General features: G+C 50.9%; 1 protein-coding gene across 5 annotated transcripts in view; it reads right to left on the reverse strand.

The window, feature by feature from the left end:
* Positions 1 to 21,860, reverse strand: part of LOC144945391 (septin-2A-like) — a 30,190-nt gene that overhangs the window by 2,935 nt on the left and 5,395 nt on the right. For 2 of the 5 annotated variants that reach the window (XM_078873901.1, XM_078873900.1), the window contains exons 1-11: positions 21,679 to 21,816; positions 11,390 to 11,498; positions 10,528 to 10,614; positions 9,351 to 9,474; positions 8,767 to 8,901; positions 8,116 to 8,233; positions 7,294 to 7,395; positions 6,370 to 6,515; positions 6,121 to 6,204; positions 5,206 to 5,272; positions 2,268 to 2,407 (exon numbers count right to left, since the gene is read on the reverse strand). In XM_078873901.1, the coding sequence (XP_078730027.1) occupies positions 2,309 to 2,407; positions 5,206 to 5,272; positions 6,121 to 6,204; positions 6,370 to 6,515; positions 7,294 to 7,395; positions 8,116 to 8,233; positions 8,767 to 8,901; positions 9,351 to 9,474; positions 10,528 to 10,614; positions 11,390 to 11,498; positions 21,679 to 21,711 (1,104 nt within the window). In that variant the 5' untranslated portion in view covers positions 21,712 to 21,816 and the 3' untranslated portion in view covers positions 2,268 to 2,308. Of the gene's footprint in view, positions 1 to 2,267; positions 2,408 to 5,205; positions 5,273 to 6,120; positions 6,205 to 6,369; positions 6,516 to 7,293; positions 7,396 to 8,115; positions 8,234 to 8,766; positions 8,902 to 9,350; positions 9,475 to 10,527; positions 10,615 to 11,389; positions 11,499 to 21,678; positions 21,817 to 21,860 lie in introns of those variants that run through there. The other 3 variants (XM_078873902.1, XM_078873904.1, XM_078873903.1) reach the window with 3 other exon arrangements.

Below are 21,860 nucleotides of genomic sequence, written 5' to 3' on the forward strand. Positions count from 1 at the left end.
TGTATTACATGTTACAGTGCTGTATTACATGTTACAGTGCTGTATTACATGTTACAGTGCTGTATTACATGTTACAGTGTTGTATTACATGTTACAGTGTTGTATTACATGTTACAGTGTTGTATTACATGTTAGTGTTGTATTACATGTTACAGTGTTGTATTACATGTTACAGTGTTGTATTACATGTTACAGTGCTGTATTACATGTTACAGTGTTGTATAACATGTTAGTGTTGTATTACATGTTACAGTGTTGTATTACATGTTACAGTGTTGTATTACATTTTAGTGTTGTATTACATGTTACAGTGTTGTATTACATGTTACAGTGTTGTATTACATGTTACAGTGTTGTATTACATGTTACAGTGTTGTATTACATGTTACAGTGTTGTATTACATGTTACAGTGTTGTATTACATGTTACAGTGTTGTATTACATGTTACAGTGTTGTATTACATGTTACAGTGTTGTATTACATTTTAGTGTTGTATTACATGTTACAGTGTTGTATTACATGTTACAGTGTTGTATTACATGTTACAGTGTTGTATTACATGTTACAGTGCTGTATTACATGTTACAGTGTTGTATTACATTTTAGTGTTGTATTACATGTTACAGTGTTGTATTACATGTTACAGTGTTGTATTACATGTTACAGTGTTATATTACATGTTACAGTGTTGTATTACATGTTACAGTGTTGTATTACATGTTACAGTGTTATATTACATGTTACAGTGTTGTATTACATTTTAGTGTTGTATTACATGTTACAGTGTTGTATTACATGTTACAGTGTTGTATTACATGTTACAGTGTTGTATTACATGTTAGTGTTGTATTACATGTTACAGTGTTGTATTACATGTTACAGTGTTGTATTACATGTTACAGTGTTGTATTACATGTTAGTGTTGTATTACATGTTACAGTGTTGTATTACATTTTAGTGTTGTATTACATGTTACAGTGCTGTATTACATGTTACAGTGTTGTATTACATGTTACAGTGTTATATTACATGTTAGTGTTGTATTACATGTTACAGTGTTGTATTACATGTTACAGTGTTGTATTACATGTTACAGTGTTGTATTACATGTTACAGTGTTGTATTACATTTTAGTGTTGTATTACATGTTACAGTGTTGTATTACATGTTACAGTGTTGTATTACATGTTACAGTGTTGTATTACATGTTACAGTGTTGTATTACATGTTACAGTGTTGTATTACATGTTACAGTGTTGTATTACATGTTACAGTGTTGTATTACATTTTAGTGTTGTATTACATGTTACAGTGTTGTATTACATGTTACAGTGTTGTATTACATGTTACAGTGTTATATTACATTTTAGTGTTGTATTACATGTTACAGTGTTGTATTACATGTTACAGTGTTGTATTACATGTTACAGTGTTGTATTACATGTTACAGTGTTGTATTACATGTTACAGTGTTGTATTACATTTTAGTGTTGTATTACATTCATCCACAAACACTGGGGCTGTTCCCATGCTGTAGCGGAACGACAACGCAGGATGAGTGGTAATACCATCTCGTTCGTTATTGCACAATATTATATCATGACTCAAGTAGCGCATTTTATTTTTCCGAAATATTTTTTATAAACGTTGCAATTAAACATCTATTTTACGTTAAACGAGTGTTTTACAAAGCGGGCTTTCTGTGCGTAAGTTACGGCCCGGCAGTTAGGACGCCACCGTCATGGCCGTCATCCACTCCGTTTAGTTGCGTGTCGTGTAAACGGCCGCGGTGCGCGCCGCGTGTGACCAGCAGCCCGCCACGCCGGGGCAAGGTGCCAAGGTGGTGGCCCCGGTCGCAACAGATGGTAACGATGACGATGGCTCTCGTGGCACCCGCCTTATGTGGAGAGCGAGCTTCAGTTGAAGGTCGTCTACGCGATCGTTATGCCCATTGGGCGGTGCGAGCAGAGCGAAGGCAAATCACCAAGTGGCGGGAGGGCTGATATCGTGAAACATTACGTCGCAGAATGCCTCGTAATACACGAAGCTCAAATAATTCAAAGTAAACTAACGGTCGACCGTCAATTTTTGAACCGCACCTCCGAAGTGGTCGATCGAACATTGCATCAGATTCGCGAAAACACCCAGCGTTAGAAATTATGTTTAATTATTCATATTTACACCTGGTTGGACTACCCAGGTTGCGGAATAATCACGCTTGCGTGTAAACGAACGGAACATTGTTGCGTGTGCACGTGGGACCTACCCATTTCCTCGATGGGGGCGTGCGATGTGGGCCCCCCCCCCTCACACGTTGTGCGATCGCGGAACGGATTCTCCTTCCGGACGCATCTGCATTTGCATCTGAGCCTGCATGCGCATGATCATCTCTTGCATGCGCCGCAGCTGCACACACGCACGCACGCACACACAGGCAATGAGTCACTTGTTGTAGCTTTCTATAAATTGGGGCAAAAGGTGCTGCCCTCTAATTGCTTGCCAACGCCACTGCTGGTGAAAGTGCTTCCACTAGGGGGAGCTCTACAGAGTGATGACGGTGGCGTTATCGTTAATGGTGATAATGGTGTCGTTGATAAGTGATGATGGTGTTTTTGTTGTTGATGGCGATGACTGTAGCGTTGTTGGCAACGGCAGTGATTCTGCCGCGAGTCAAGTTGGTTCGGTCGGCGATGGTCACGCTGGTAACCACGATCCCACCAAGGCAGGAGCGGTACAATCTGGCGAGGCGTGGTGAGAGTTGGCACTTGCCGCGTCTCGCGGTGGCAATTTCACTCGATGTGAATTCCCGAGCGACGTTCGAGTGCATTATGATCGTCACCACCACCACGGGTTCAAACGTGTCAGGTCAGGCCCTACCGCTGGCAAAACTACGTCCACTACATGCATCGATGATGACACATGTCCCTGCTTATTGTGGCTCGTCTGATGTTCGGAGGCTGTCAGACGTTGCCAAACGCTTCTCTCCTTTGGCTTAATTCAATTAGAATCTTAACCTCACCGCAAAAATAGCCCACCCTTTAAAGGCCCCTAAACTTTTAAACAAAGTCTTTTGTGTTGAATACGTACACACAAATGTCACACACAGACACGTAAATAACGTACTTACAAGCCCACTATGCTACAAAGACAATGATGCCCCGTGTAGCCTGAACAGACTTTTAGGGAAAGTGCTGTCAACGAGCATCGATGAAGGCTGGCACGGCACACGAGGGGGTGGGTGGGGGGGTGGGGGGGTGGGTGGGTGGGTGGGGGGGTGGGTGGGTGGGGGGGTGGGTGGGTGGGTGGGTGGGGGGGTGGGTGGGTGGGGGGGTGGGGGGGTGGGTGGGTGGGTGGGTGGGTGGGTGGGTGGGTGGGGGGGTGGGTGGGTGGGTGGGTGGGTGGGGGGGTGGGTGGCCAGCACCACGGCTGCCTGCACGTCTCCCCAGTGCCGATGTTCGCATACTGCAACAGGTAGTTATTTGTGGCCGAGTCAACCTGGTGGAGGCCCAGGATAATCGTCGCTGGTGTTGACCATGAGCGGGAATCGAACCCAGGTCGCGGGGATTGTAGCGCTGCGTGGTAACCGCTGCGGCGCTACCGCTACAGACACACTCGCACCCACGTGTGTAAATCCACCCTTCACAACAATGGGGACGTTTGTTTGTGCAGAGCCACCCCCACTCACCCGCTCCCCCGCCGCCCCCACCCCTCCCACCCCGAAACCTCTGAACCTGGGAGGATGGGAAATGTGCAGTGGCAAGCTCCGGCTCTCGTCACATCTCAGAAGCGAACCAGAGTTGAACCCGAGTGTAGTGTTCGTATGGATGTCTACCACCACGGGCATGACTACACCTGGTGCCATAGGCTGCTGCGGAGCTAAGCTGACAGCGGCAGAGGGTGGTGCATCAAAACCCGTTGTTGTACTGCACTTATATGCTCCCGGATCTATGCTTTGCCTTCACCAACCCGCGCTGACTAGCGTGGTGAGGTATGGTGCAACTACCTCCGAGAACAACGTGGTGTGAGCAGCCATTAATCCAGCAACGGAATGACAAAGGGCTTTTACGCAAATGCCTTAAAAGGATTTTTAAAATAAAATAGGCGACATTTCAGGCAATGGCTCATCTTCACAGCACATACATGAAGCGATATTACCTGAAACGTCGCCTATTATGTATTTTTCCTTTTAAGGCCACAGTGTTATTTGCGCTTGTGCGGATCTCGTGAAGGAGCACAAACCATCAGGCAAACTCTGGTCACCCTCACAGCGGCTTTCGGCTAACCATGGAACAAAGACGGTCACTGCATCGGGCGCTATAACATGCGCTTCAACATGCGCTTCTGTGGCCATAGAGAAGGCTCTTCTGATGTTAGAAAGCCACTGGAGCTATGCACTTTTAACTCATCTCGATTGACAAACTCATTTCTTATAACCGATTTTTGCGTTTAGTTTGTTGTCCTTCCCCTGCACCTCCAATTAGCATGGTTGGCTACGTACGGTGCAAAAGAAGTTCAACATACAAACATTGTGCATCGCTGCCAACACAGCAGCAGCATCACCAAACGATCTGTACACAATCGTGGGTCACGTTTACAATGTGGGACATCCACCGGGTGAATGTCAGGCGGTGGTGGCCACACTGCCTGTGGCTGCCTGTGATGCAGCGCTGTGTGGAGGCGACAGCAGCAGCAGCAGCAGCAGCGAGGGTTGGTGGCTCACTGCACGAATGTCGTGAAACTCCCCTCCCCAGTGAGCGTAGAGGAGGAGCCGTACCCTGGCTCCGGTTTTCTCCCACATGTCAACCCCTCATTAATTGGCCGATAACACCTTCACATGTAGAAGACTGCAGGGCTTCGGTAATCAGTGGCGTCGGCTCGCCGCCTGGGTGCCATCAGCCAGTTTGTCAGTGGCTCCTCGTGCCTCTGAATGTTTCTCTCTCGCTCACTTCGAAAGCGAGCACATTATTTACGGTGGTGGTGCATGACAAGTTGAAGTTATACAATTGTAATGTGTCCGTGGGAGTCTGAGAGCTCTGTGTAGGAAGCAGGTACACGGGTGGGTTCTTACAACCAAACCCTCCACGTATACCTCCACGATACAGCCCTCTGCGTATCCGTGGGAGACAGAGGGCCCAAGGATGCGGGGTACACGGAGTGCTCGGTTTTGGGGGGGGGGGATCAGGGCGGGGGGTGAAATCGTTTACCTCCGCCTCCTTCTGCTGCAGAATGCCGTCGGTGTCTCCACCCTCCTCGGCGGGGGGCGCCTGACCCCTAGAGAGCCGCACGGACACGGCGAGGAGGAGGACAGGTGACAAGAACTTCACCCCCTAGGAAATGACCGCGGGCCGCTCACGATTCTTCACTCGATGCCGGACGGACGGAGCCTTCTCGAGCGCAGCCCCAAAAAGCTGGAACACCGTCGTGCCCCCTGCCACATCCGGTATGCGACGCGTGCCTCTCGATTCCGTGGCCTGTGCAAGACCCAATATCTATTCACACTTGCCTTCCCTAACATGTTAAATTTAATAAAACCGCTTTACTTTTCATTTACTTTATTATTTTTTGCTATTCATTGCGCACGGTTGCACTTTACATTGCTCAGTGGGTGTTCGCCGCTGAGGGCGTGACGGGGTTTGTTTTTTCATTCCTGTTGCTCCGTGCCCCCTGCACAGTTCCCATTCTGCTGTAATGTACACCGATGGCCGATTTTATTGAGGCTGACATTGGCACCTAAAATAAAGATCGATTTTAAAATTAGATTTTGTACTTGCTTTGGATAAATTCCAGATGAGAAATTACACATTTCAGTTTGACTGTCACTGACAAACATTACTCTCAGTCGCGGGGAGAGTTGTGGAAGTGCTGCCCCCTACTGTGTGCACCAGAGGTCACTCCACGGGATCTCAGAGGTCACTCCACGGGATCTCAGCGGCAGCTCTGTGACAGTTACTTCTGCGGGCCGTTCCCAAACACGAAGAGCTCTCCACGGACTAATCATCTCACGACGACGCGACTTTTGATGGAAATCTCACATTTGTTGTCAAGATGAATTTACGGTGAGTATGAGGCGAGTGCTTAGGGGCAGGGTGTGAGGCGACTGTGGAGTGGTTGCTTCTTACCGCGTGGCTCGCTTAAGACGCTCAGAGCGGAAGTTCTCGTAGTGGAGGTCCTGGGTGACCTCCTGCAGGTCCTGCATGTGAGTGCTGCCAACATCGACATCGTCGTCGTCGTCATCATCATAGTGGTCACGAACTTCATCAGCAAGTCACAAGAGCATGGAGCACAGCTTGAGTAATGTCGCGTGACGTGTATTATAGTGTAGTAGCTAATGGACGGTAGTGCAGTGTGGCATGTAGCGTAGCGAATACATGAGCATGGTGCGCAGCTTGAGGAAGTCGTTGTGCTCCGGGTTTTCCACTTCCACCACGCCCCACGGGTAGAGCCGTCCGCGCACCTTCTTGCCCTTCACCTCTATCAGCTGATTGGAGCCCACCACCGCAAAGGGGATGCTCAGCTGCGGGAAGCAAGCACAGGGCACAGGGCACACGGGCAAACGATCCGACGATTCGTCATTTTAGAATAGATTCTTATGCTCACGATCAAATCCATCAATGGTGATTTCCTGCTCAAATGAGCATTAAGCTAGTGGCAATTTCCTTCTCACAGCCCGGGGCTAGTGGTGGAAATGTCACATTTATATGGCAGGGGATATAAATGGCTCTTAATGTGCGTGTAAAAGTTTATTTCGATTCCTGTAAAAACAAGTATTATTACTTTTAAGGCCAAAGGTTAGAATGAGACAGAACAGGACAGTACAAACATCGAGACAGTGAACATGAGATAACATGAGACTACAGGAGATAACATGAGATAACAGGAGATAACAGGAGATAACAGGAGATAGCCAGGCGGCTGGAGGTCTGGGCGCCGAGTCAGCTCCGCTGAGATCCTGAGTTCAATCCTCGGCAGTCACCCGGCCTGAGATTACAACACTGGGTTTCTCGAGTGCAGTGAGATTATCATTTCCGCCCGGTCACAAGTGACTTAAATAGAGACCCATAGACTCACATTGAGACCCATAGACTTACATTGAGACCCATAGACTCACACGGAGACTCATAGACTAACACGGAGACTCATAGACTCACAAAGAGACTCAGACTAACAGAGATTCATAGACTAACAGACACGCATACTCACACAGACACCGATACTCACACAGAGACCCATAAACTTACACCGACCAAGCTGTAATTCGACTGGGTTCTCAGGTGCAGCGAGTTGATTGTCACCTTAAGAATGCGAGTCTGCTCCTTGAACTCTTCATCCTCATCCGAGTCTGCGTCAGGCAGGTGATAAATCTTGATCCCACGCTCCTCGATCTCATTCAGGATCTACGCACGCACATGCACACGCACACACAACGGTGGCGAAGATGGACTGTAGACGGACCAAAACTATTTAAACTAAACTATTTTTATTTTTAGGCCCATTGTGGGCTACACAGCTCTTTTTCAGATGCGACTTGGCCACAAATGATAGCTCAATGAAGTGGCTTATCACGTGGAAATGTATAGCAGCCAAATACTCTAAATGCGTGTTGATTCTAAATGTGGAGGGAAAAACCGGAGGACCCGGAGAAAAATCCATGCAACCACGCAAACTCCAAATATACAGGCATCAGGGTCGGGATCGAACCCATGACCTCCTGTGTACCAGGCGAGGTAGTTAACATCTCGCCACCATTGCTCATGGACCAACGAAGGGGCATGCAAGTGGCAAGCACGTCCAACAAGGGCAGTGGACGCATAGCTTCATGGTTTGAATCCAGCGGCCACCGTGGTTATTGCTGCGAGTCAAATAATAATAATGCTGCCTCAGTGGACTTGACAGATCCTGTGACGACAGTCACAAGAATAGGCCGTTGTGTGCCAGCGGGAGGACGAGTGAGAGGACGAGCGTGAGGACGAGCGTGAGGACGAGCGTGAGGACGAGCGCGAGGACGAGCGGGAGGACGAGCGCGAGGACGTGGTGGTGCTGGCGAGCGTGAGGACGAGCGTGAGGACGTGGTGGTGCTGGCGAGCGAGCCATATGGTGGCGGTGCGAGGCATCACCCTGCGTTTGAGCGTCTCCCTCTCCCGCATGGTGAGCGTGTCGGCCTTGGCGATGACGGGGACGATGTTCACCTTGTTGTGCAGCGCCTTCATGAACTCCACGTCCAGCGGCTTCAGCCTGGGACAGCGCGGCAGCGGTCAAGGCAACGCTGAACGACAGCGAGTCGACGCGCGTCGTTGTGCGGCAGCGGACATCGACTTGGGCCAACGCCAGATCACTCTCGCAAATGAGACCCACCCTGGTCCCTCGAGTTTTGGCTCCGTTAAACATCCTTGAAGCTTTTGATGAAAGGAGGTTGTGGGGGTTCCGCGTTTGGGCGAATGACAAAAAGGCAGCGTCCCCATTTGAGCGATGCTCTTGCACCCGGGTCCCAAGGGGAAATAGAAGCAGCAGCGCATGCGGTCGTCGACGATGCGTCTGAGTGGGCGAGTGGGTGGGTGAGTGGGTGGCTGAGTGGGAGAGTGAGTAAGTGGCTTGGTGAGTGAGTGGCTGGGTGAGTGACCGAGTGGCTGGGTGAGTGACCGAGTGGCTGGGTGAGTGACTGAGTGGCTGGGTGAGTGACTGAGTGGCTGGGTGACTGAGTGGCTGGGTGAGTGACTGCGTGGGTGGGTGGGTGGGTGAGTGGGTAAGTGGGTGGGTGGGTGAATCACCCATGTCCGAAGGGCGAGATGAAGTAGAAGCAGCAGTGCACGCGGTTGTCGACGATGTGCCGTCGGTTGAGTCCGCTCTCATCGTGCAGGTAGCGCTCAAACTGCTCGTCGATGTACTGCAGGATGGTGCTGAAGCTGCGCAACACGAGGCGGCACACGCAGGAAACGCAGGATTCCCTCGTTGGTTGCGTCGGCGGGGCAAGTTGCTACAAAACGCCTTTTGGCGTCCTCTGGTCTAACACGGTTTGAGACGAGGCTCTAAAGAAAGATGTCTCTGGTGTAGACCAATCCGTTTCAAAGACATTGCACATACTGTCAGAGCATGAGTTTTTTGTTTGCATGTTCACCGCAAGTATATACGTGGTGAATGCAGACAGGCTTCCTTGCAAAAGGTTTCTGTTTGGTGTTTAACATCTTAACACAACTGTTTCATTGCCAGAAAGGGTAAATCCTATTCTTATATTTTGATACCAGCAAGGGAGGTTCCGTGATATTTTATCGTGTTATAAACACCGCCACACAAGCCGCTCACTAACGCATGCGCACCACACAAGCCGCGCGCCTGCGAGCGAGCGTCAACGCACCAGCCGCGGCTGTCGATAGCATCGCCGTAGCCCGGCGTGTCGACCACGGTGAGGCGCAGCTTCACGCCGCGCTCCTCGATCTCCACCGTCGACGCGTCGATCTGCACCGTGCGCTCGATCTTCTCTGTGGGGGGCGCACGCAGTCACGGGTACGCGGCGAGCCGGCGCGCAGCAAACGCTTCGCCCGAGGAGAACGCCACTCGCCGAGTCCCGAGACCCTGAGGACTCCCACCCTGAATGTGCCCGAGACCCTGAGGACTCCCGAGATCTCGTCCCGTCTCAGAGGGGGCGCAGGCTGGAGCCTCGGGAGTACTTGGATGGGAGGATCAGACTTTTGCATTTCGGGGCGCCACGGTGGCGAGATGTCAACGACCTCGCCTGGTATACAGGAGGTCGTGGGTTCGATCCCGACCCTGGCGCCTGTATATTTGGAGTTTGCGTCTCTCTCTCTCTCTCCCCGTGGTCACGTGGATTCTTCTCCGGATCCTCTGGTTTTTCCCTCCACATTTAAAATCAACATTCGTTTAGGCTGCTGTAAATTTCCACACGATAAACCAATTTGTTGAGCTAACATGTGGCCAGGTTACTTCTGAAAAAGAGCTATATCGGTCAGCGAGCCTTACCGGGTAAAATAAAAATAGTTTAAATAGTTGTACAGTTTAGGTGCTGGTGTTTGTACGTTCGGCATGTGGGAAGGATGCCACAACGGCTGGACACAATCCACAGACACAAAGAAGAGCGCTCACACTCGAGACTCATCGGCAACGCAGGTTACTGATCATTGCGAATGCAGGGAATATTTGACGCCAGTGCAATCTGACAAGATTAACTGGTGTTAAATTGGACGTTGGTTGTACTGCTAATTATACGGTGGCTGTGCTTTCATAGGGTGAACAAGAGATGGGGATACCACGCTGCAGGTCAGACCAAAGTAAAGCAATCGAGCCGACTGCCGCGCACGCTGGGAGCAAATTGTCAAACAGGGCGCCCAACAACCCCACGGCACAACCCGCTAACACGCGGGGGAGCAGCAGCAGCAGCTGCAACTGCAGCAGCAGCAGCTGCAAGATAGCGGACACCTCGGCAGCGGTACCAGGTCGAGGAGCGATTCAACGAAGTGTGCAGGCGACGAGTGAACCAGGGTTAACGCTGCACTCGCGCGAGTCATGATGCCCACCTGCAGCGCCCGGGATTACGCGCTCGGGGTAGAGGTCGGTGAGGAAGAGGCTGTTAATGAGGGTCGACTTCCCCAAGCCCGACTCGCCTAGATGAACACACACAACACACAGCCACGCACACACAACACACAGCCACACAACACACAGCCACGCATACACAACACACAACACCTGTTAGCTGGTTTAGACCGCTTCACATCTCACGCTGGCGAAATGTTAACTCCCTCGCCTTGTATGCAGGAGGTCGTGGGTTCGATCCAGACCCTGACGCCTGCTGTATATTTGGAGTTTGCGTGTTCTCCCCGTGTGTGCATACATTTTGCTCCGGGTCCTCCTGTTTTTCGTTGAGCTATCATTTGTGGCTAGGTCGCTTCTAAAAAAGAGCTACATAGCTCATTGGGCCTTACCTCATAAAATAAAAATAGCTTAAAAATAGCTTTAGAATAAATGGTGCTAGTGAACACCTGTTCAGGTCAGCGTGGCACAGGTGTCTTAAGAAGGACTTTGAGAATGTCACGGCAAGACAGGATGAGCATTGCAGCTGTTTGCAAGAGAACGTGGCAGGTGAGTGCTGCAGATTTGATTTGTGGGAAAAAACAACGATTGCGCTGGGCTGGACGTGTGCGCGAGTGCGTGCGAGACAGCGTGCACTTACAGTGCAAGTTTGAAAGAGTGTCAGTGCGAGTGTGCGAGCGAGTAACAGCGTGGGCGAGTGTGAGCGTATGTGGGTGCGAGTGTGTGTGGGTGCGAGTGTGTAAGAGCGTGAGTGTGCGGGCGCGAGTGTGTGTGTGTAAGTGTGAGAGTGCGTATGTGTGAGTGTCTGTGTGTATGTGTGAGCGTGTGCGAGTGAGCTGGCCTCACCGACCACCATCAGCGTGAACTCAAAGCCCTTCTTGACAGACTTGCGGTGGACCTGATTGGGGAGGTTGGCAAAGCCAACATAGCCGGGATTCTCTGGGTTCGTGAACTGCTGCTCGTGCCGGGAAGGAGAACAACAACAATAACGCAGGCCCACAGGTCAACAACAACAACAACAACAACGCAGGCCCACAGGTCAACAACAACAAGCAGCACTGCGTGCTCCGGATTAAATGGTGCTCCGGAAAGTAATACAGACCCCAAACGTGTGCCCGGTGTCAATAAAGTTACACAAAATGTGGACTCACACACACACACGCGCGCACGCACACACGCACGCACACACACACGCGCACACACACGCGCGCATGCACAACTACCGGATCACACGACGTACCCAAACGTCTCATGTTAAATACCGGGAGGGAAAGTACCGCCGAAAATCCGGAGAATGTGGTCATTCGTACTTTTGGTATTCGCGACATCCTTATGGCACGCGAGGCGATAAGGATTTTCAAATTTGACAAAATGTCAACCGTGACAACGGCTCACACATAACCTACTCTATCGAATTACGCCACGTGATCTTTAACGTCCACTAAGAACCATCGGCGTGGATTAGTTTGTGTAGATTCCTCATCTGCACGCGTTGTTTCCACCCACTCCACTTTCATCTCACATGCAAAAAATCCCTCCGTGAGGATTCTGCCAAATATCCTAATAAACAGGACCCTCTGGTAAAGAAAATAAAAAAAACGCATTTAAAAACTAGACGGGCTCAGTAAATAATAAAGAAAAAGATCGCTACGATAACAAGAATAATAATAAACTTACACAAAATTCCCAGAATTCTGAACCATGTAGGTCCAAAAATACAAGCATTCATGGTGAACATGCACACACTGACAAGTCTTGATGCAAGACCCAAGGGTTTGCAAAGAGCGTGAGACTGACTGCAAGAGACCCCAGAAGCTCCTTCTAAGTCTAAAACTCGCCAGAGGGGCCGTGAGATGGCCAACGACGCCCCTCGGTGCCCACCACCCCCCTGCTGCTGCCGGCTTGCATACCGGAAATACCAGCAGCAGACAACGCAAACGTCGTACACTTGACAAAGGCTTTAGGGGAAACTGCTGTTCACGAGCGCCTATGAAGGTCGGCATGATTGCCCCATGAAGGAAGGAGTGGTGTGGCCAGCACCATACCCGGCCACCTCCGACTCCCCCCAGCGTTTGATGTTGGCAACACCGCACCGGGTACTGCCCTTTAAAGGCCGCGTCGACCTATGCTTTAGAGGCCCGGTATTGGTTTCTATTAGTCACCACCGATGCTAGCCATGGTCGGGAATTGAATTCCAGTGGCGGGCTTCGTAGCATCGTGTGCCAACCGCTGTACCAGCGCTTCCCACGTACTGGACACATGGACAATTGACACTCACAAAACAACACACCAAAAGGTTAAATGAAACGAGGAAGTGAAATCACTCGTATGCGTGGTTTCTGTATAATGCCTTCCAACGTGTCTGATAACGTTTCAGACCGTACGACGAGATGATGCTATCCGCTGTGTTTGTCACCAAGTTTTGGGCAACACTTTGGTAAATGTGGCCGGTTTCTACCTGGTTAGTTGCTCATAGCAACACAACTATAGACTAAATATCACCAAAATTAGACCATATTCACAAGAGCCCTCGTGACCCCCCAAGAACTGTGCTAAACGTGTCTCAGATTGCCACGGTTGGCTACAATAGTTGCAAAAGAAGTTCAACACACACACAGACGGACAGATACAGCACTTGCACAAACACAACACTTTTAGCCTCCGTTTGCTTCCCGACTCGGGGACCTTGCTCTGGGAGGTCTCTATGTTCGTGCCTGTTCTGCAAGGGCTTCCTCCAGGCTGGTTCTCTGGTTTCCGTCCATAGCTTAAACTAAAACCACAAACACTGTAAACGGTATTGGACAAACGTCCTAATGCCACAAAATAAACCTTCAAATGAAACAACTAGGATTACACTAATACACACAGCAGCAACATCGCCTGCTACTGCAAACACTTCGCACGAATCTTGAGACTAAATACATCTTTCCTGCAAAAAGAAATGTAATAATCATAAGAATAAGGCGAGTAGAGTTATCGTGTCACCCCACCTCCCCCCTTGCAGACATGCAGAGATGATGTACGAACGACTTCCCCCTCATCTGGATAGCGTTAAAGAAAAGATCTGCGGCCGCACCACACCCTTGCACCATCTCATCACGTGTTCCTAACACCCCCCCCCCACATTCCGGTTTATCCCCTTTTCCAACGGATCCGCCACACTCCCTGCAGAGCCGACTGGCTCCTCCTGTGTTGTTAGGGGGGGGTGACACGGCCTACGCCCTATGCTATGCTCCTTGGCAAGTGACCAAACGGCGCCGCTTGAGGCTGCTGCGTGAAGCATTCTTAGGAGCCGCAGACCCCTCCCTGACTTACGGTGACATCCGCTTGTGCTGCGCTTTCGCTGAGAATGCCGAGTGGTGTTTACGTTGGTATCTAAACACATTGTGTCTCGACTACACACAATTGATTCTCACAAGGAAAGGGGAAAGGTCAAGGCTGCTGGTCGGGTTTGGTTTTGTTAATGCTGCACATGCAACGCCGCTTTCATCAATCCAAGAGGGCCCATACATTCCATGTGAGTTTTAAGGCGGCAATTTGACAATACTTCACCACGCTGATCAGTGCAGGCTGGTGAGAGTGGGGAGCGTAGCCAGAGGAAAACAGAAATACAGAACAACAGTGGACTTGTCTGCACTGCCCTGAGGTGCCCGCCATGTGCAGACACGGCGAGCGATGGTGACCCGCGCATGGCGGGGACCCAGGCAGAGCGCTATCCAGGCCCAAGCCTTCTCGGCGTCTCAGATACGGCGTGATCAGATGTAGTCGGTGTGATCTGGTCGTAGTAGCGAGCAGAACGTGTTACACCGGCACGGCCTTCCCAACACCGTCTGGGAGCTTCGCACGATATCCTCTCGAGATGAACAACTACTTCCTAGATGGCTCCACCTCCGAATAACAATCAAGCTCGAGGACTAACTCCAACGTGTCGGTCATCTCACCCTCGCCCCCTTCAAGCCCACCTGCCCCAGCCGACACAACCTTCCTTTCTGGACTGCGTCCACAGTACAACTACGTTAACTCATCCTGCCATCACCTCCTATCTCTGCCATCCCCTGTGTTCGCCTGTATTTAGATATTCTAAGGCCAAGAGCTCCGTTCCCTGGCGCATTGTTCAAGGCCAGCTCTCCCGACATATACCCGATCCTCCGGCTTCTCGACATTTTATTAATTTCTCTTTTACAGGTGCCCAGTCCAAGCTGGGGTCAGCAATGATTGGAAATGTACAGATCAAGTTCGGCAGCCAGATCAATTCAACACTCGAACATCACAAGATACTCCAGAATAAAAGATGGAAACTTGTACCCAGTCGTTCAAGATGTAAATATTTGATCACAAAGACAAATATCCCCCGTATGGGCCAAACACACTGTTGGGGTAAGTGCTATTAGAGGCACATATAAAGGCCACAACTCCACATGAATTGGGTGGGTGACAGCACCATGCCTGGCCGCCTTTGTCTCTCCTCAGTGCTGATGTTTACACACCACACCATGTATTAATTTAAGGCCAAGTCGACCTAGGGGAGGTCAGGATTGTTTCAATTATTCGCCACTGTTATTTGTCACGAGCGGAAAGAGCCCACCCCCCCAATGTTGGTTTAAAATACAGGAAAAACAATCAGTGTCATATAAACAAAAAGTCGGAAGACGACGGCTCACTCATGAACATCACTCCTGCCTCGCTGAAAGCAGCTCGACTCGATGCGGGGAACAGAGAGAGCTTGCATCACCACCACGTGCATCGCATTCCAAATCGTGCGTTAGGAATTTGCCCGGTTTAATAAGGGGTGGCCCAAACACCACCTGGAGGCATTCACAACATAACTGACACACACACACAGACACACACACAGACACACACACACAGACAGACACACACACACAGACAGACACACACACACACAGACAGACACACACACACAGACAGACACACACACAGACACACACACACAAATAGACACACAGACACACACACACAAATAGACACACAGACACACACACACCCACACGCAGCCATACACACAGCCATACACACAGCCATACACACAGCCATACACACAGCCATACACACAGACATACACACAGACATACACACACAGACACACACCCACACACAGACACACACACCCACACGCAGACATACACACACACATAGACACACACACATAGACACACACACAGACACACACACACAGACACACACACAGACATACACAAACAGCCCTTTGTCAACCCACTGCTGGATTGAGATTCTCCTCCCCCCCCCGCTTTCACTGTTCGTGGGGATTCATTTGACCATAATTCGCCACTCTGGTAAATGCCGGTTGGTGACAGTGGGGAGCACAGAGACGTGGGGCGTAGACGCACGAACAACGGCAGTGGATGCTGCCGTTCACCTCTGCCGACTGGACAGCAGAGGCCCGCCGCTGCCGCTGCCGACCCGAGCACTGTGCAAGCCCAGCTCTGTCTCGCTTCCTACGACTGACGAGATGGCGGGGGGCGCATTGCGGGTGATTTGGTGATGACAGCGGCTGCCCATGGAACGCAGCGATGTGAGCAACGCAAGCTGAAGGGGATCCTGAGCGCATCGTTGGCTGCCTTCATCTTCTTCTTGTCGTCACTGATGTTGATGGCGAGCAACAACTAGAATTTCACCCTGATAACCCCCCTCCGCCCCCCACACTTCATGGCAAGCGGGCAGCAACAAACAGCACTGTGGAATGTAAGTTAAACTTCTATCGCACCGGACGTAGCCAACTGTGGTAATCAGAGGTGCGGGGGAAGGGCAACAAACTAAACACAAACAGCAGTTCATCATTATTTTTTTAAATCTAGATGATGATGACGATTTAAAAGTGCACAGCTCCAGTGGCTTCCTAATATCGGATGGAGAAGCGTTCCAGACGGCCCCAGGAGCGCGTCTGGAAGTTGCGCGATGCAGTGGCCGTCTTTGTTCGATGGCCGAGACGTGGCCGAGCCCTGCGACCCTCGGGGTTGTCGGGCGCCACGGCCGACGTTCCGCTCTGCGTGCCGGCAGCTTCCTCGGGAACCGATTCGAGCTGCTCACGTTCCCTCCCTCGACTACACGCTGGTTTCCGGCTGCCGTTGGGCGTCTGCTGAAGGCCAAACCGACGTCGTTCATCAGCTCGCGAACAGAAAGGGGGACAAACCCAGCGCTGCGGCAGGCCCTCGGTGGGCCTCCTCGTGGCGCGCAGGAATTTATCAGACAAGCCACCCGCATCCCACCCCACTCAAACCTCTGTGGACACACCCGCTTCGCAGGAAGGCAAACTCGACTAGCTTTGAACGGAGTAGATCTAAACAGAGATCAGAGGTAAACAAACGTGATGTCTTCTCACTACCAACATGAGATTGATGGACAGACTTCAAAGCAGACACACATGCATCTGTACATACAAAACAAATATCCCCCTCGTATCCTTAAAGACTGTTGGGGCAAGTGCTGTTAGTGAGCACCTATGAAGGCCGGTACAGCACAGGAGGTTGTTGGTGGCCAGCACCACGCCTGGCCGCCTTTGCTTCCCCAGTGGTGATGTTTATATGACACACCAGGTACTCATTTGAGGCTGAATCGACCTATGGGAGGCCCAGGACTGGTTCAGATAATCGTCACTGGTGCTGGTCGTGAGCGGGAATTGAACTCGTGTCGCCGGGTTCATAGTGCAGCACGCTAACCGCTACACGACCGAGTTCATCAAAACCCTCAGCACATGGGAGCCAAAAGTCGGAAATCATCCCAAACAACACGAGGCACAACACAAAATTACAGCAGAGAGCTCCATCAATCAACCATGTCTGTCACTGGCAGGTGTTCTTGTTAGCACACTTAACAACGCGATGCCTCGCCATGCTACGGAGTCAGACCTCACTCGCGACTGATAGTCGTCGTGGCCGGGAAGACACATCTTCGGGTTCTGCGCAAAAGTGTGCAGACCGCTGTACCAACACAGCCCCCCATGGGTCCAATTACCAAAGAGGGCATTATCGACGGGCAGTGTTAACACGAGGACACTTGCTGCTGCTGCTGGCGAATTGGTTGGGTAGGCTGTGGGTGAGGAGTGGCTGCGATAGCCCCAGTGGCTTGGCCAAGAAAGAGTGGGGAAGAGAGTCATGTGGTGGTGCTGGTGGTGGTGCTGCTGGTGGTGCTGCTGGGTGGTGGTGCTGGTGGTGAGTGGTGGTGATGAGTGAGGGTGGTGGTGGTGCTGCTGCTGGTGGTTGGTGGTGCTGGTGGTGCTGGTGGTGGTGCTGGTGGTGAGTGTTGGTGGGTGGTGGTGATGAGTGAGGGTGGTGGTGGTGGGTGGTGGGTGGTGGTGATGCTGGTGGTGCTGGCTGGTGGTGCTGGTTGGTGGTGCTGGTTGGTGGTGCTGGTTGTGGTGATGCTGATGGTGGTGGTGCTGGTGGTGGTGATGGTGGTGGTGGTGGGGGCAGGAATTAGGCCAAGCCATCTGGGAACTGTAACCATGGAGGATGGCATCCCAGGAATTCCGAGGCAGGGGCCGCCATAATCTGCCCTGCAGCCCCAGATCACGACAGACCACGAACAACACCAACAAAGTGCCCCCATTGTTGGTGCAAGGCCGTTGGGACACTTTAAGTGTTAATGGCGGGCGAGCCTTGAAGGATGTGAAACCGGCAAAGCACGAGGCGCTTCCTTCTTCTTGTGCACTCGGCACAGCGCCGCTCTCCGTGCGCCTGCCTCGACTCCAGCTCCGAGATTTTAGAGAGATTTGACAAGTTTCCTCTTTCTCAAGTCGTCTATGCACCGAACTACGTGAGCCCCTCCGTTTAGCACGCACGCGAAAATCCCTCCCTGTACCCCCCCCACCTACGTGCGTACGCCTGACGCCCCCCCCCCGAATCCACACAGACACGACCAAGGATTAATAATGGTAACGTGTTAATAACGTAATAATAATGTTAACGTGTTAATAACGTAATACTAATCATGTTAACTCACTTGAAGGCCACTGCAGACAAATCATTATCGAGGCTTCACCCCCCCCCCCATACCGCACGTGAACGCGTTTGGGTTACCCCCCTCCCCCCGCCCTGCGTCCTATATGGATGGCCCCTCACCAGCGTGGTGAAGTATGGGTGGAAAAATCCCATGGCCAACAAGGAGCATGGAGGCCTTCATCCAGCAGCTGACTTGACCAGCAGCCGACTCTTAAACGTGCTGCTGCTGCTGCTGCGTTACACACAAAGTGCGCGTCGACTTCTGTGTCAGCACAACATCAGCGTCAGTAGTCAACGTCTTCGTTCATCGTGCAAATAGATTTGAAGTCACCGTGTTTCTATCGCTAAAAGAATGCCCGTTAAGCTCATCACTTATTTTGCAAGGGAGAAATAAGTAGAGCTATGTCGTATTCATCAGTATTGCTGGGAATTTATTTTTCAAGTTAATTGCGGGAAATCTTCATTCGGAAATTAAGATTATTTTAAAATCTACCAACACCATGGAAAATACGCTTACAATACGAAGTACACTTAGAACCGCCCTCTTGTTAATCCACCACTATGATGAGGGCCTCCCTACACCGTGGGGATCGTGGGGACTATTTGACCATACTTCACCATGCCTGTCAGTAAGGGTTGACAAAGGTGGGGGAGCACAGATGTGGGGGTGTAGTACGGTACAACAGTAACGCTCCGATGCCCGTGATGTAGGCCGCACAGGATAACGTCACGAATATCGGAATTCAGGTTTCGAAAATAACTGGTGTAACCGAGTGCAACAAATACACATTTTACTGGAGATGATCATGGGAAACTGATCTCGCAGAAACCCACAGCAAGAATTTGAGGCATATTCACAACAACGATGCATCGATTCATGGATTTGTTTTAAATGTTCGCTGAGAATGTGCACCCAATTGCGCGTGTGTGGACAATAAGTTATTTACAATGCATTGACATTATATTGCAAACGTTATCGTTGGACTTGATTGAAGACCACGACTATACAGAAGAAGACATAAATACATTGTAAACGTCCAAATGAGATGGAATTACAAGTCGACTATTGGGAGGCTGACAACAACAGGCCAAGCAAAGGGAGTGGTCATTCACAAGTAAACATTGTGAGTGATTGAAGTCCACAGTCATTTAAAATATGCCATCTGCAGCAAGCTGTTGAATGAATCGTGTGTGCAGGAGGCTGATTTTACTAGAGCCGTCTCCCAGCAGCAATAATAGTTCTGCGAGACTCAGCTGGTCGAGACCGGAACAAAGATTGAAACTCACGTCAATATTGAATGTTCAACATCCAATGGCATTATGTGACGAGTGAGTCATGGCGTGCCTGCGGAGACTCGCAGGACGATTTAGCGGCGAAGTTGCTGCTGCTACGTTGGCAGTGGTACACGAGCACAATGAACAAAAACAAAACTCGGCAAGTTCATCAATAATACAACCTTAAAAGAAACAAATATATAACAGGAGACGTTTCAGGCTATCACCCCATAGCATGGAAATGATTGATGTATGTGCTACGGTAAAAGGCCGTTTCCTGAAATGTCACCTATGTTTTTCCTTTAAGACAGCGTTATTGAGCAATGTGTTCAGTTTTGTAATATTAAAACAATAGTATCAGAGCATCTCTGTATAAAACACGTCTCCAGTGCTAAGAGCACAAAGAGACACGTTGGGGCACCCACGATCGACAAACCCCATCCACACGAGGACCAGCGTGAGCAGGACGAGCAGTAAGCGCTCTCCCCACCACATGGCAAGAGTTCCACCATCATCACCACATGGCAAGAGTTCCACCATCACCACCACCACATGGCAAGAGTTCCACCATCACCACCACCACCATCACCACATGGCAAGAGTTCCACGATCACCACCACCACATGGCAAGAGTTCCACCATCACCATCACCACATGGCAAGAGTTCCACCATCACCACCACCACATGGCAAGAGTTCCACCATCACCACCACCACATGGCAAGAGTTCCACCATCACCACCACCACTATCACCACATGGCAAGAGTTCCACGATCACCACCACCACATGGCAAGAGTTCCACCATCACCATCACCACATGGCAAGAGTTCCACCATCACCACCATCACCACATGGCAAGAGTTCCACGATCACCACCACCACCACCACATGGCAAGAGTTCCACCATCACCACCACCACCACCACATGGCAAGAGTTCCACCATCACCACCACCACATGGCAAGAGTTCCACCATCACCACCACCACATGGCAAGAGTTCCACCATCACCACCACCACATGGCAAGAGTTCCACCATCACCACCACCACCACATGGCAAGAGTTCCACCATCACCACCACCACCACCACATGGCAAGAGTTCCACCACCACCACCACCACCAATCTTCCACCTGCTCAGCCCCTCACCACTCTCTCTCATCTGCTCGCTATCACCACCACCCTTTAACCAGTTGACCGCAAAATCCCTTGTCCACACCACTCGTTCAAAACCACAACCCCAAAGGCCATTTCCTCCGTCTGACACGCAACCTCTCATCGCGAGATACCTTACCGACTTGACAACACAATCAATACCACCCCCCCACCCTTACCACAGTCACCAGTCTCTCTCAGCTGCTCATCACCTCCATCCTCTACCTACTCACCACCACTAACCTCATTCGTACTCACTCCTGTCTCCTACTCACCACCACCACCACTCTCAATCCTACTATCAAATCTCTATCTTACCGCGACCACCTTCTGACTAAGGACTAAGCAACACTATCCTATTTACCACCACCACCCTCCATCCAACACTCTCTCCTCCACACCGCCACCACTCTCTCACATGTCCACAGCCACCTCTCCATTGTTCACAGCATTCTTTCACCACCACAACCCCCACTCTACCGTTCCCCTCCATTTCCTCACGCAACTTCCATCACCACCACCCCTGCCCACTGCCAGCCTCTCACCTGCTCAACACCACCATCACCACCACCCCTGCCCACTGCCAGCCTCTCACCTGCTCACCACCACCACCCCTGCCCACTGCCAGCCTCTCACCTGCTCACCACCACCACCACCACCACCCCTGCCCACTGCCAGCCTCTCACTTGCTCACCACCACCACCCCTGCCCACTGCCAGCTTCTCACCTGCTCACCACCACCACCGAACAGGGTGGACATGACGGACGCAGGTGGGGAGGGACCGCCGAGAGACCCAAAGGCAACGCGCCTCTCCGCTTCCAGAGGAGACGAGAAGTCACGGCGCGCACAGGAGAGGAAGCGGCTAACCAGCCAGGAGGGGGTGGGAGTCAGGAGGGGGGGGGGGCAGG

The sequence above is a fragment of the Lampetra fluviatilis genome, chromosome 37, assembly GCF_964198595.1.
Source record: "Lampetra fluviatilis chromosome 37, kcLamFluv1.1, whole genome shotgun sequence".
Lineage (NCBI taxonomy): Eukaryota > Metazoa > Chordata > Hyperoartia > Petromyzontiformes > Petromyzontidae > Lampetra > Lampetra fluviatilis.